The sequence below is a fragment of the Anguilla rostrata genome, chromosome 13 (assembly GCF_018555375.3).
Source record: "Anguilla rostrata isolate EN2019 chromosome 13, ASM1855537v3, whole genome shotgun sequence".
Lineage (NCBI taxonomy): Eukaryota > Metazoa > Chordata > Actinopteri > Anguilliformes > Anguillidae > Anguilla > Anguilla rostrata.
The window spans coordinates 38,977,408-38,994,097 of record NC_057945.1 but is presented as its reverse complement, the minus strand read 5'-3'; the positions used below and the strand labels follow the sequence as shown (position 1 = coordinate 38,994,097).

The 16,690-nt window shown below is 43.6% G+C and overlaps 1 protein-coding gene across 1 annotated transcript; it reads left to right on the top strand.

Annotated features, from left to right (window-relative positions):
- On the top strand, nt 1-3,531 carry LOC135237591 (adenosine receptor A3-like). The gene is made up of 2 exons (XM_064304875.1): nt 1-524; nt 2,333-3,531. The coding sequence occupies exons 1-2, from the start codon at nt 193-195 to the stop codon at nt 2,961-2,963; spliced, it is 963 nt and encodes a 320-aa protein (XP_064160945.1). The 5' UTR covers nt 1-192; the 3' UTR covers nt 2,964-3,531.
- Nucleotides 3,532-16,690: the final 13,159 nt, after the last annotated feature.

The following is a 16,690-nucleotide window of genomic DNA, read 5'->3' as shown; positions in this document are numbered from 1 at the left end:
ACAACATTATTTCTATGATGACTCATAATAGATGAACGGAAATTCAGACAGCGTACAAATGCATCGCGGTCAATGACGTCTAGCTCACAGTTCTGTGGAGCTTTTTCAAAGCCACACTGGCTCTGAGCAGCAGCTGATGTGCAGACGCACTTCCTCCGCAGCTACAGAAGAATAAGCACTTCTTCCCCCACCATGGACAGTGTGGCGGGTGTGGTGTACGCAGCGCTGGAGCTGCTGATCGCCGTGATGTGTTGCCTGGGCAACCTGCTGGCCATCTGGGCGGTGCGGGCCAGTGGCTCCCTGCGGAAGCCCACCTTCTGCTTCATGGCATCGCTGGCGGTGGCGGACTTCCTGGTGGGCGCTGTGGCGATCCCCGTGACCGTGCTGGTGGAGCACGGGGTCAGCACCTCCTTCGACAGCTGCCTGTTCCTCAGCTGCGTGGAGTTGCTGCTGGTGCAGGCCTCCATCCTCATGCTGCTGGTCATCGCGGTGGATCGCCACCTGCGCGTGCAGATGCCCCTCAGGTGGGTGCCAGCCTCACCTCAGCTACACACCATATTCCTTGGCCCTTGTGTGGTGTGAGGTCACTGATGATTAGCTTGTGATTAGAATTTTCTTAATGGAACATTCTGATGCTGATGTCACAATCATTACTGGTAATTGAAAGCAATGGTGTTCTAGAACACTGACTTAGAATCTTGAAGAAAAAACAAAACATTCCAAAAAACCTACTCTTCCAAAATATTAACGAGCACCCAGGGCTGTTCTCTAACATTTGATTAAAGAGAGTGGTATGAAATATGTACTATGTGTATTTAACTGGAATGTCATTTTAAGTTTGCTCAGTATTTGACAGTGAATCCCTGGGGGACAGTGTTTAGTTTGACTGACTAAGGTTCCCCACATTCCCTTGAACATGTCGCTTTGATGAATACCTGCTCCTTTAAATATTGAAAAATGAAGGATTGTGGCTATGTTTGACAACTGAGATGTGTGTTTAAAAACTTTTAAGTCAAATTTAGGACAGATTTTGTTGAAAGCAGTCCAAAGAAAATAAAAATTTTGAACGGATACAGACTGAATGAATATATAGAATATAACTGTAGTCTTGGACTACCCAATAACTGAATGCAACATCAGTATTATGGTGCTCCTTATTTTTCTCTTTCACGGTAACTCGCGTCGTATGACAACGATAAAAATTTCTCTCCGGTATCTACCATGTCAATATTATCTGCAATACCCCTTTGTTTTACAGTGGAAATTAACTGATGCTCTTACCCAAATCCGCTCACATAATTTACACTCTCTGCATACAGTCCATTTATATGGCTGGATATTTCTTTAAGCAATGTGGGTTAAGTGAAGAGTGCAATCAGGAAATCGAAACCCACAACCATGGAGTTATCAGTCCGGCTCTCTAACTACCACACCACAACACGTCAGCATCCATCATGACTAGTTGTGTTTGTTCCTAAAGCTTGGACTATGCCCTCTACCTGGATTAGTCTGCAAAAGGATCTTAAACTTCAGGACCTAGTTATTTTTATTCCAAAACCGTTTCTATATGGACCTCGCTGTGTGCCTTGGGGCTTTGTCATACTGAAACAGGAAAGGGCCTTCACCAAACTGTTGCCACAATGTTGAAAACACAGAATCATCTAGAATGTAATTGCATTAAAATTTGCCTCTACTTTGGCCTAGCCCAAACCATGAAAAACAGCCCCAGACCATGTCCAGGTACATTTTTTGTGTATGTCTACGGCTGCTCTTCTTGGCCAGTTCCCTCTTGGAAAACAGATCTTAATCTCAATTGGACTAACATTTCAATTTTAAGTGTAATGATCTCCTTGATGAAAATGGTTCTTGGCACTGTTCAGTATGAGGGTAATCTTTTCCAAAGCTGATTGTGCATATGAATATTGAGCATCCATGTGACAAGCAAGCCAGGCCAGTACGGAAAGCCAACGGTGCCAAATTGTCTTAAAAAATACGTCACATAATGGCTATTATTTTTGACCTGTTCACATGGCATTAGTAGCCAGGTAAACGCTTTCCATACATCTTAATCACCTCAACATGCTGTTTTTCAACACGGAAAAAATAAACGTGTCAAACAAGTACCTTTTTTTAAAGTTTGATGTGTTGGTTCTATTCATCTAAAGACATACAGTTTTCTGCTCCTGTTGACTTGGCAAGTTTTGCCTTGTCAACAGGTCAGGAACAACCATGATGCGACGCAAGGTGTTTTTAAGGCTTTTTGGCACCGGTGACTTTCCGTAGGCCAGGAGCGAGAGAACGTGTGGAGTCAGGTTCTGCTGTGTTTTTGCAGATACAAGCACAGCTTCACGCAGAGGCGCTGCTGGGCCGTGGTCGGAGCGTGCTGGCTGCTCGCCTTCGCGTTCAGTTTCACGCCCATGTTCGGCTGGTACAACCACCAGACTCTGGCCGAGCTGGGGAACTCCACCACCATAGTCTGCAGTTACTTGGACGTCATCCCCTTGACTTACCTGATCTACTTCCAGTTCTTTGGGTGCACGCTGCTTTCCCTGCTGGTGATGTGTGCCCTCTACGCACATCTCTTCCACTCCATCTCCAAGCGGCTGCAGAGGAGCCAGGCCCGGGCCACCGAATCCCATGCGTACTACGCCAAAGAGCGGAAGCTGGCCAAGTCCCTGCTGCTGGTCGTGGTCCTCTTCGCCATCGGCTTGTTGCCGCTGAGCCTCATGTACTGCGTTGAGTTCTTTGGAGGCGACGTCTCTCAGGACGTCTTCTATGTCGGGATCCTCCTCATGCACGCCAACTCCGCCGTCAATCCGGTCGTGTACGCCTTCAAGGTGCCGAAGATCCGCAGTGCGTACCTGCGGGCCTGGAGGAAGTGCGCCCTCTGCTGGCGGCAGGGGGTGTCACAGAGCCCCGACAGCATGGACTTCAGGACCAGAAGCAATTCATCGAAGACCTGACCAAGGAACGAGATTATTCTGAAAGTAGTCTAACTGTGTGCCCATATTACCATCAATAAGCCATTCTGCTTACTGTTAATCAGCACCATTTTAAAACATCGGGTGGGATTCAATCGACATTTGTCCTTAACTTTGACTAACAAAATCAAGAATTATCATCAATAATTGATACAAACGTGAATGTATGTGACTGAGTGAGTGACTGAGTGAGTGATGAAGTTACACCATTGGTCAGCCATGTTATGATGTCACACCATTGGTCGGCCGGTCCATCTATTTTGACCTGGTCTTGTTTTTCTTTACAAGAATACTTTGTCGAGTTCAGGAATCTCTGAAATCTCTTACTTGCCAAACTATATTTGCAAAGAAAATTTCCAACATTTGCAATTCCTTGTGAGTCAAAGTTAAATTGATTGTTGATTGAATCTTATATTTTTGTCATTTTTAATTTTACAATTTTATAATGTGTATGAGAAGCTTTCTTCAGATGCATGTTTTTTTTCTTTTAAAAAATATCGAATTAAATCAATCAATCAATCCATGTAATTGGTTTAATTTATGCTTGTAATGAAGTGCTATTTTAACATACACTGAAGAGACAAGCATGGGGCTTGTGGTTTCTATATCCTGTTTTGCAAAAGGTTATATTTAGATGAGCTAAATTTCCTGTGTTCAGTGTCTACCCGAGACTATATATTTTATCTTTCACAGATATAACTGAAATTCCTTCTAATTTAATTATTATTATTATTAGGGGGCCAAGCACCGAAGGTGCGACAGCACCCTATTGTTATTGTTAGTTTTATTATTATTATTATTATTATTATTATTATTATTATTATTATGGGGCCAAGCACCCTATTGTTATTGTTTTATTTATTATTATTTTTCTGCCAAGGACGTCTATGGCAGCCCCTATAACTGACTGGTCGGTTTTTACAAAACTTTGCAGAATGGTAGAGGATCATGCCAACAGGCCATAAAACAAATTTTACATTGCTTGGCCAAAAGGGGGCGCTATAGCAAGCGATTGAAATACAAACTTTGAACATGTATATCTAATGCTCCGTTTGACCTAGAATCATGAACTTTTGCACACATATGCCGCTCCTCATGAGGAACAAATCTGCCTCAAGGACCCATAACTTCTGGTTACTTTGATTTTCCGCCATTTTTATTTTTATGCAAAACTATAAACGATCAAACTCCACCTAGGGTTTTTCACCAATCTGCACAAACCTTAGTATACATAATCTATGGAGCAATCTCTACTAATTTAAGGCATAACCACTATGTCGATTTTTTCTAAACTTGGCACATTGGTATAGGGGCACTCCAAATGGACAGACAACAAATATGAAGCCGATCGGCCATATGGTGACGCTATCATGAACTAATAGGTGTGGTTTTTGGACAACTTTGAACAAGCATATCTCCTGCCCCATCTCTTGGCCCCCGTAATCGCTGCTTGCAGCTATTATTATTATTATTATTATTATTTTCAAAACCAAAATCATTTATTGATTCATAAAATGAATCCAGGAAACTTGTTGAGCAAATGTGTTTAGAATAATAGTTCTAGCTTGTGCTAAAAGACTAGGTAAGAAATGTAACCTACTGTATTTGTTGTTATTGTCTGTGGAGCGCCATCTTGACCCCCTGTGGATCTGAGCTTGTCAATGTGTCATTCATAAGTCACCAGTTATAGAAATGAAACATATCATATTACATTACAGGCATTTAGCAGACGCTCTTATCCAGAGCGACTTACACAACTTTTTACATTGTATCCATTTATACAGCTGGATATATACTGAAGCAATTTCAGTGAAGTACCTTGCTCAAGGGTACAATGACATACACTGAAGAGACAAGCATGGGGCTTGTGGTTTCTATATCCTGTTTTGCAAAAGGTTAATTTTATATGAGCTAAATTTCCTGTGTCCGGTGTCTACCCGAGACTATATATTTTTTCTTTCACAGATATAACTGAAATTCCTTCTAATTTAATTTTTATTATTATTAGGGGGCCAAGCACCAAAGATGCGGAGGCACCCTATTTTTATTGTTTGATTTATTATTATTTTTCTGCCAAGGACGTCTATGGCAGTCCCTATAACTGACTGGTCGGTTTTTACAAAACTTTGCAGAATGGTAGAGGATCATGCCAACAGACCATAAAACAAATTTTACATTGCTTGGCCAAAGGGGGGCGCTATAGCGAGCGATTGAAATACAAACTTTGAACATGTATATCTAATGCCCCGTTTGACCTAGAATCATGAACTTTTGCACACATATGCCGCTCCTCATGAGGAACAAATCTCCCTCAAGGACCCATAACTTCCGGTTACTTTGATTTTCCGCCATTTTTATTTTTATGCAAAACTATAAACGATCAAACTCCACCTAGGGTTTTTCACCAATCTGCACAAACCTTAGTATACATAATCTATGGAGCAATCTCTACTAATTTAAGACATAACCACTATGTCGATTTTTTCTAAACTTGGCACATTGGTATAGGGGCACTCCAAATGGACAGACAACAAATATGAAGCCGATGGAGGGAGGTAGGGAGGGAGGACAAAGATCTGTTTCCATGGCACGGTGGAGAGGAGAGGAGGTGGTAGTGGAGGAAAGGAGGATACATTTTTCTAATGCTGGGGCACACACCACAAGCTCACTTAACCTTCTCGCAGATTCGTTGATAGGTTACGGATGCTAAATGCACAAGCTCAATGTTCCATCGGCAGTGTGTCACAATGAGCGCTTCCTCTTACATTCTATTTCAGCGAGAGCTTTTCTCACCATTTCTCAGTGCCCATCTGGTTGACAGTTATTTTTAAAGCATGTGTTCACACTACACCTACATTGTGGTTACAAAAGTATAGATAGAGACGAGCAATGTAGCTTTTCCTTTTTTATGAGAACTGCAGAAAGGTTTGGTGAATTAAAGAAGAGGTTATAACTCCTGCTGTCTAGGACGACTTCACAGGAAGCTGAAGTTTCACATTATAGTAATTTAATTCCCCCCCACTAGGTGGCGACTTTACCATACAAAGTGAGATATATATCGAGGATGACGAGGAGACTATTCAAAATATTACAAAAGGACTTTATTTTTTTTAGCTTTTTCGCATATGCATTGCTTAATTTCAGAAGTACATTACATTACATTACAGGCATTTGGCAGATGCTCTTATCCAGAGCGACGTACAACAAAGTGTATAACAATAACCAGGAACAAGTATGACGAAAACCCTAGAGAGAAGTACCAGTCCAAGTGCAGGGAACAACCGCATAGTTCAGCTTGGACCCTGAAGGTTAAATTGATTAACACTAACACAACGAGAACAGCAACAACGCAGTCTATGAAAAAAATACAAGCAGTAGTCAAGACAGGTGCATTAACTAGCTAACCTACGAAACAGCTACCTAGTTACAACCCTAAGCTTACAGTCATTTAAGAGATTACAGGGAGGTAGGGAGGGGTGGGGAGAGGTGCAGCCTGAAGAGGTGAGTCAGTGGGTCAGTGTCTCAGCTGTTCTGACCTCCACGGGGAGGTCATTCCACCATCGTCGGGCCAGAACAGACAGGAGACGTGTTCAGGAAGCGCAGGTGAATGCAATGTCAGTGAAATATATGCTCTCGAGCCCTCATGACCATGTATACTCAGCACTTTAACAGAGTTTTAGATGTTGTGAAAGTGTTCAACAACTGCTTGTTAATAAAAAAATGTTTTAAAAACAACCAAATTACAAGACCACTTCATTTTTAATGAGTCTTTTTTTCCTCCAATGGCGTATTATGTCATATTCTTTACTGGTGTATTGATTTTAAATGTTGCATATATAATAATGATGTGATATGAAATGACGTGATCATTTTGTGAGGAATCAGACTATCCATCATTTATTCTAGCCTGTGAACATATCAGACCAAGGGTGTAATTTATGAGGGGAGTAAAGGTGTTAACAGCCCCCCCCCCAAATAATATTGCATAGGGATGGAAAAAACTAATTCTTATACAAAAAGAAGGGGATTTCATGTTGGAATTGGGACATACTGATCAGAAATACACTGAAGTACTTTCCCCTTACATGTAATCAGCAATGAAAATAGAAAATAACCCTAGAGGGCTGCAGTGCTCAGACTAAAGTTGTTCACAGTGTGTTATCAGTTTATGCACAGCCCAGTAGTTCATTTCACAGTATTGCCCTGTAATGAACTATGTGGTGCACGGGGGGGGGGGGGGGGGGTGAAGGGTGGGGGGATGGTGGTCATTAAACTCAAGTTAACCGCTTATCTAAGGAACGGTTTGCTAAATTTATCAAGCCGCGACTTATCTTTATTAGAACTTTCCATGGAGCGTCTACTTTCGGCAGTTATTTCTGTTCGCTTTGCCCGTGTCCTCGTTTGGCCCGCAGACCGCGGCCGTTTGCGTTCGGACGACCGCGGTCAGTAAGAGCGCTGCGAGCCAATAGCGTGCTAACTACTGTTACATGCGTTACTTCATAAAACACTATGTTAGGCTACCATGCCAACTCTCTAATAATGTCTAATGTTGAATCATTGACAGGTAATTGAAAGGAAACCTGGATTTATTTTTTTTAAAAGCTAAATGTAACTCTCCCCACCACCCCCCCTCCAGGAAAATAGTTCACGTTACAGGGTTACATACGCGGTATTTTTTAGTGTTTGAGTGTGCACGTGTGCGTCTGCTCGTAGTTCTCCTGATTGGTTCTGTTACAGTGTAAATGCATGGTGCATTGGCAGGCCAGATGAGTCTTATTACTGTAGATGTGTAGAGAACGCCTCACGGTTAAACTTTAACCTTAACGCGACCCTGTGATGAGTCCACAGTGGAAGTCCATTATTTCCACATGGAGCCACACAGGCTAGTATACCATTATATGAAAAAAAATAGCATGCTGAAGTGTACTATTTATTTATTTGCAGTGCTGCATCAATAGTTTTGACCACACTGGCCATTTCCTGTAAGTTGACTGCAAGGCAGAGACATTTAATTGAACGACAACAATTCACTATCACATCCTGATTACAGCATAAACAACAGAACTCATTACAGAAACATTTCTGAAAAATTCAGACAAAAACAAACCTTCCAGCTCACGCTCGGGTAGCGTACCGTCACACCCATTCAGATCCAGGCATGCTAGCCCTCGTCTAGTAGAGATATTTCCAGTAGAGGATTCCTTCTCGCTGCCTGTGGTCAGTGTGCCACACAAGGAAGGCAATAGACTGTATAGTTATCACCTGAACAGGATGCAATCCCTCCCACCAAACTATACAACCTACTACCTCAGCTTGTGAAGGCACGTTTCTAAGCAGGAGAGTCACCACGGATTTTAGGAACATGGAAAGATCTCACATTGGGCCCCACCACCCCAGAAAATCTTATGTTCTAATATTTGTTTGAGGACCCCTGTCAGTCAGGGCCCTTGCAATTGTCCTAACCCCCCACAGCACCCCCGTCCGTAAGCACGTCACAGAGACCGCGGTCCCTAACCCACATGGATGAGTGCTCTCCTCCTCTCAGACCCTGAGCTCCCCAAACAATTAGAGCGGGGCTGCCCAACCCTGTTCCTGGAGGTCTACCGTCCTGTAGGTTTTCATTTCAACCCTAATTCTGTACTCCAAATTATACTAATGAGCAGCTCAGCGAGATCTCTAGCTGTTGAACGAGGTGTGCTTTGTTAGGGTTGGAGTGAGAGCATACATGACGGTAGATCTCTAGCTGTTGAATGAGGTGTGCTTTGTTAGGGTTGGAGTGAAAGCTAAGCGTGATCCTAGCTGTATGAGTGTGCTTGTTAGGTTGGAGTGAAACTACAGGACGGTAGATCTCTAGCTGTTGAATGAGGCGTGCTTTGTTAGGGTTGGAGTGAAAGCCCAGGACGTAGATTCAGGCAGGGTTGGCTGCTAAACATTCCGTTCCTCCCTCTCTTCATGAGTGCCTTTAAGACCAGAATGCTCAATCTGGCCCTCAAGGTCAGTGGCACTGCTTGTTTTCTGTTCTGCCTGATAGTCCGTAGTCCAGTAATGTTTCTGATCGGCCAGAGGTTAGACTCACCCGGTGCGGCAGGTTTAAACCAGTCCCTAATAGGAGGGAATGAAGGGAAACCAGCAGCACTACCTGACCCCCGGGGGCCCGAGTATCCCTGGTTTAAGGCTGAATAATGGGCGTGAGAGGAATAACTAAATGAATCTGGCCTAGCATGGCATAGCAATGGAACATGGGATCCAGCGGGATTTCTGCCATACTGAATGGTGGACCTCCGCAGGACTTGCCGATGGGACGATTTTACCGTCTCCTTAGGAAAGACAGTAGATTGTATAGTTACCTCAGAGAGGGGATGCAAACCCCACAACTATCCAATCTACTACCTCAGCCTCAAGGACAGTGTCTTTACAACAGCAGCCATCACCTGCGAAAGGAAGAACAGGTACATGAGAGAGAGAGAGAGAGTCCGTCAATCAATTAGTCAAGCAATCAATACATTTGTCTAATATAGCTTTGCAATGCTCCCTTCACAATGAGAAATATCATGGAGAGCCAATTATAAGAGACTAAATACAAAACTTTTCTTATTTGTGAGTGAATTTAAATGGAAAAATGAAAAAAAAAACAAAAAAAACATGGAAAACCACCATGAGCACCAGTAGCTCTCCAAAAATGGCGGGGTAGTAGGTGGGGAGTCATCGTTGTGCGTTAGGAGCAGATTATGGAAATCCAAATGGAGAAGAGATATGACCTTGCGATGAACGAGCTGGTGGATGCTCATCGGAAGCTTTGCAGGATGCAGAGTTACCCTCGCTGCGATTCTGAGACCACCATCGATGGATGAGCGTTTGGAGAGAGGGGTGGAGAGGGGTGGAAAGATGGCCCCGGGTTTTTGGACTCCCCTCTCAGGTGGAGTTTACCCCCATAACCTGGCAACCGTGCGGCTCGCTCTGGTGAAGCGTCCCCAAAGCCGCGGGCGAAAGTTGGCACCGATCGTACGTGGAATTATCCCAAAGGCTGCGACGGTCGTCTTCTTAGCCTACATTTTATCTTTTTTTTTATTCCGAAAAACCCAGGCCCAGTCCACAAAAGCGATTTAAGGGGTGAACGCCACAAATGCTCGGCTTGACTGCAAAAGACCCCCCCCACCACCCCAAAAAAAGGAATAAAATACCCCCCCGTCCAGAGGACCACTGTAGATTTAAAAAAGACTCCAAAACAGGTGTATCATCCCAACAGTAAAAAAAAAAAAAAACACAAAGTAAAGACTATCGCGCTTATTTATGAAGGCAGAATTTTCAAAAAAAAAAACCCAAAAAAAAAAAAAAACAAACATGAAAGACAAGGCAGCCGCCATAGAAACGGCGCTAATTTGTGAAAAGCCCAACGCGTAACTCACTGGCATCCAGAAAAAGGCTGGCATGTGATCGAGGGAAGCTGCTCGACTCTCTGCCAGGAATGAGTGCCCATTTTTGTCAAAAAACCTGGTCTGATTCCAGCCTCAGGACCCCGTGGAAACGGGCTGCTTAACAGGCAGAAGTAAAGAGCCCAATTTAAACATGTCTTCCTCCAGCTGCCTCCCCTTGCCTATACAAAGCTGTGCACAGCCTGCTTCTCGAAGGAGTAGGCAGGAAGAAAAAAAAAAAAAAACACAAAACAAAATGGCCGCCCTTCAGCCATTTTAGGTTGCTGGACTTGGCACTTGTGAACGACTTCGCGTCTTCTCCAGATTCTGATCTAAATGGTCGGACTGTCTGGCCAAATTGACATCTGGGCTTTCGTTTTTCATACAATGAAAGTAGATGAATTTTATTCATTTTATTGACTTAATATGCGTGTCACTTAAGGACTATATATCTAGCTGTCACTTTCGATCAGTGCAGAACGCACCCTCTTAATCCCTGGAGTTTGAACCTGTGAAGTAATTCATAAATGAATGCTTGAGGATTACTGCTGCACGCCGCTCTTTAATAGCTTTAATCAGTGGCGTCCTGTTGTCAGACCAGGTGGCAGAGCGGGCATGAAACGTAGAATCTGATGACAACAGACGCTAGAAAAAAAAAGAAGAAAAATCAGTCGAGATTTTGGGCTCGCTCAGACCTTACTGTTTTGGCAGAGTCAGCAGGGGAGTGGATGCCAGGCACTGACGGTACAGGATCGGGGGGCGAGGCTGGTTTGGGGAGGGGTGGGGGGGTGGGGGGGGCTTCTTGCTGCATCGTCACCGCAGAGGAGACCAGGAAGGGAGGGGTCGAGCGCTGGCGAGAGGGTGGCGAGGGGACTAGAGGGTCCCGCTTTGCATAAATTAGCATGAGAAGCAGGCGCGGCTGAAGTTCATTAGCATGCAGGATTCCTCTCTGGCCTAATTAACACAGGGACAGTGATTGAAATGTTTTGGCAAGGAAATGGACCCCACAACAGCAAGGGCCATGCAGAGGGGTGGCATAAAAGCGGCTTTTGGGGCTGTGGGGAAGAGGACTGGGGGTGGGGGTGGGGGGGGGGGGTGGTGGCTGGACCCTAATTGAGATGTTGAATTAATTAGTTGGAAAATTTGTATCCAAGCCCTCTGATTGGTCAATGCCTGGCAAGGGGGGCGGAGGCTGATTTAAGTTTTGGTGAAATACCGGGCGTGGCTTCGGGGACCAAGAGACATGCACTGTCACCGACGGCTGCCCCATTACGATATTTCAACATGAAACATCAGATTTGTTTGCTTAGTTTCTCCGGGTAATTTTACTTCTGTTATGTTCATTATACATTTGAAAATAACATTTTTCTTCATCTTCTTCTTCATCGTCTTCTTATGATTATTATTGCTAGTTGAAGAAGAAGAAGAAGAAGAGGAAGCAGGCCGAGAAGGTGGTGGAGGAAAGGCTAATAGCCATTAACAATGGTAGCATAAATAAGGGGGTTTGTATAGGGGCTGGTTACTGCAGCTCCCCCTAGTGGAGGTGCTCTGTCAGTGTGAATGTGGGCTCTATAGTCCCTCGTGGCACCACTGTGCACCCCCATTCTCGCCACCCCACCACCCCCAGCCCAACCCCTGCACACCGGGCAGTTTCCTCTATCCAGCCGGCACGTGCTTCGGCTTCTCACGGGCGTGTCCGCCCCACGGAGGGAGGGTGGGAGGCGGATCCCAAAACGGGTCGGTGAAGCCCCCGTGACCTCTCTGACAGGGGCTCCGTCGTGCTCAGGGTTTTTAAAGAAGCGCTGCCATTGGCTGCCGGAGTCTGTTTAATCCGCTTGATTTCCTGTCCCTCTTGTCAGTCGTTCATTTTTAACAACTGTCTATGAAAAATTAGCTTTTGTTTTTTTTTTTGGTGCGAAGTTTCAGTCGTGCCGCACAATTCTCGATCAACGTCAGTTTTTTTTTACGACAGAAAGGGTTTTGTTTTGTTTGTGCTGCGTGCGTATGTCCTAGATGTTGAAAAACCGCTCCATCAACATTTGTGATTGGCTAAAATAACACATGAACAAACCGTCTCTAACCATATCTATAAGACAATCCTCACAGGTCATTTTTGGGTAACTATACGGGCCAAGGGCTATCATACTGCGGAGAACACATTTAATATCTTTTACAGTCTGGCAGGATGTGAGTTTATGAGCTGTAAAATGGGGTCAATCAAATCTCAACAGAGAGGCAAGTGACACCAAAGCCAGCTCGAGCAAACGCAGCCCAGATGACTAGCTGAGAAAAAAAGAAAAGAAACACACAATCCTTAAATCATTTTCTCACTGAGCCCTAGCTCTTACGACAACTGTACCCACAGTCCACTCCACTGCCTTACAAATAGCGCATACTAGAAACAGAATTGCCCCACATTGAGTTCCAAGCGCTCATTTTCGCGAACCTCTCTTCTCGAGTCATCTTGAGCCTTCTCAGAAGACCACCTTGCTGTCCCTTTCTGTGATACAGAAACTGAAGTGAGGAGGGCGCGAGGCTGGGGGGATGGGGGTGAAACACCCAAAATCAGCCAAACAAAGAGGCGTCTCTCAGTGCGGTTCAGCGAGGAATGTCGTGGATGGCTCGCCCCCATCGGCTGAAAAACTACGCGCCATCCGCTTGGGGCAGAGGACTCCAAAACTCAGAGTTTATCAGACAGCATCGCAGAACCGGCGATGGTACATAATGGATATATAACTGTACCTATGGGTGCACCGTTTTTTTTTGGGGGCGGGGGGGGGGGGGTGCAGGGTGACTCAGGCAGTTGCTATGCCATGCCCACTCCCCAACCGCCACCACCACCACGCCTCCGGACGCCCCTGCCAAGACAAGGGAGGCATCTGCATGGCAGGCTGCATTTGAATAAAGAAGGGGGGGGGGGATGTGCAAAGCTTTTTTTTGGGGGGCGTTGGGCGCTTTTATGGCACCGACAAGGAAGCAGCGGGCGCCGGTTATCAAAAGACAAATCCGAGACGAGGACCCCGTATCGCTTAATTTGGGGGGCGCTCCCGCTACCAACTGCCCTTAGCGTGACAGCGCCCCAAAACAAGCGAATCAACTCTGCCACAAATATCGCTCGGCGAGCAGCGAGATGAGAGACTTCATCATTCGCAGCAGCAGACGGATGTACGTGCTTTTCCTATATACCACCTCAGGGGGAGTCCATTTATTTTCATATTTTAAAAAAAATATATGTTTCTCTAATTTATTAAACAGATAAAATAATAAAAATGTTCGTGAGTGATTCAAGTCCATGGCGATTAAATATGCCAGGTGCATAAATCTAAGATCATTTGTTCATAGAAGCATTTTTGAAAATTTGTTTGTTTAGGCCCATCTTCGAACCATCTGTAAGGCACACTGCGAGCGATGCCTGTCTGTCTGTCTCCTCGTCAGCATAATTAACATGCAATTCTAATCGTTGTTTGGTTTTGCTAATTAAGGCAGGATTGAAAGGCCTGTTTTGATATGATAATAGCTGAGACAAATGCACAATTATCATATTAAGCTCCCTCTTTATTAATCGCTCTCGGTTATGTCTTTCCATCCACTTTTTTGGTGGGGAAAATCTGCACTAGCTCCACTTCAAAGTGGGTTCATAACCTGTAAACTCGCCTTTATTTTTAAACATATTTATTAAACTCACTGAATATTTAAATGGCACAAGTTTGCTCTTTTGGTTTTTCGCCCCAATTCCTTTGGTCGTCCTTCACAGAGAAAATGTCTACATTGCAAAGCAAAATTTAATTGCCTGGCTTTTATGTTCCAGAACTTGGATGACATTTAAAAACAATAATATTTAGGTTGTTCAGCATGTATTTCTCTAATGTGGACATGCACTTGAAATTTAAATTATTCTGGTCCGTATGGCCAACCATATGTCCGTCTCTTGGCAGGAGGGGCAACGCTTGTTGTATGAAATTCAGCCCTGGCATGAGGTCAATAAGTCTCCCTACTTATGAAATGTATGTATTATAATGTTACCTTGGTAACCGCCAGTCCCTATGATTAATGATATATGACAAAGTTCACCCCTGGGAATTTTTCTCTCAGCCAGTTGGCTAAACAAAGCTGTGCAATAATTCATCAGCCATTTTTTTTTTCTTTTTTTTTGAAGAAATGTACACTGATAGTTTATAAACGTGACACAACATTTTACGCATGTAAAAACTACACTAGAATTACTTCAGCTTGCCGGAACATTCATCAATAATAAGCAGAGAATTGGGATGTTTATTTTCAAACAGATTTTTCACTGTCATTTTTCTATACTAACCATTAATTATGCGTATTCTGAATATTTTCCTTGGAAATATAAAACAAATAGTTTGCTAGCTAACAACAGAATCCATCTAGCTTATTCTTCCATGGCTGATGCAAAAAGCTCCTTTCGGTTGAAACGGATTTCCTCTAGTTAAAGAAGCATGGCTTATAGCACTTGTGTTGCAATGGCTTGACCCTTTATGGTGTGACATCACAAATATGTGATTAGAATGTTCTTAACTGAACATTTTTGTGCTGATGTCACAATCACTACTGGTAATTGAAAGCAACGGAGTTCTAAAACACCGAGTTAGAATTCTGAAGAAAAAGCATTCCAAAAAAACCTACTCTTCAAAGGAGTAGCATTATACTCAAAGGACTGATTTATGACAATTCTTAAATAAAGGACTGAACTGATTTTACAGAATTCCATTACAGAAAATCTTCTTTAATTAAAAAATCACAGAAATTAAAAACACGATTCTGCTGCATTCCGTTGAGAATGCATTATCTGTATATCGTATGTCAATAAACGCACTGGCACTGTGATTTCAGAAATAAATATATAAAAATTGTGATGGAAAATTAAATGTAGCTGCCTTATCATTTTTGTTAAACTAATTAAAACTAATAACAAAATAACATAATTATACAATAAATTTATTCTGAATGCATTAATTGCCTCTCTCCACATCATTTGTAAGCATACTCACACAATTATATTGACAGATGAATCAATACAAATTATCATCTGTCCTAGCAAAACGTATACCTCAGGTGCCTTTTCAAGTAGCAGGAATTAAGTTTATTTATTTTTTTTGTGGCTGCGAATTTAAGAGAGAAAATGTGCAGGCGTTTCCGGTGTACAAGGCTGATTTATACGGCTGCATGTTGCACTATGCCACGGAGGGGTTCGGCCATATTTAATTTCTCTTCCACTTGCTTTTTTCTTTATTTTAATTCTGTTCTGAAATCCCCAATGCAGGGAGGGACACGCGTCTGTTAAATCAATAAGGTAAAATAAATGAATAATATGAATTAATTTACACATAGCAGTCCGTGACAAATACGAAATGAACGTTTGTGAATGCATTTTCACAAACACTCATCACATCAAAATCATAATTCAGAGATAGAGCTTAGGGGTTAGCTGACTTTCTGAGATTAACTATGAAAAATTGGCCCAGACAGTTTTTGTGTGCAACGGAGGGATATTTTAGATATTTACAGAATTTTCTGAAGACCAGCTGGCTTTATGACGTATGGTACAGGGCCTTTGAGGTCTAGAGCAAGAAAATACACTTAAAGTAACTCCAAAGTAGCTTGTACTTCACATATTTTCAAACATCTGTAATTTAATAATGTTTCTTCTTTCATTGCACACGAAAATTGCCTGAGCCAATCAGAAACTTGTTCTAGAACTTCTCTTCTTGTGCTGAAAGACAGGTTACTGCAACTACCAGAACTGAGTCATCCGCCCCCCACATCTGAAACAGGCCGACGCTGTCAATAAATGAGCTGGGCCCACTCGAAAACCGCCCCCCCACTCCTGTCCCCGTTCGACACGAGGTTCCAGTAAAAAGGTTACCTTTCCTCCCGCTCGTTCCCCCACGTTCGGCCCCGGACGGTCCGCCGATCCCAGGAGGTCCACCAATCAGGCTTTCCGAAAGACGGCTCTGCTCGTCGCCCGCGACCGTTTGGACGAAGCGATCTCGGACGAATCACGCCAGATCGCGAGGTGTGTAGGACACATTTCCGAGCCACGCTGGATCTACTTTCTTCTGCGTTGGATCTAGTTCTTCTTTCATTTTGTGTCTCTCCAATTGCTTATATTTATATATATATTTACATATATATTTTTTTCTTTTTATCACGCCCCCCCCTCCCTCCCTCCCTCCCTCCCCGAGGTCTGTTTCATCGAGCGAACCCGAAAACGCCCTGCTAGCAGAAATAGCGGTGCGGAACAGGAAGTGCCTCCGCTGCTGACCTTGTTTG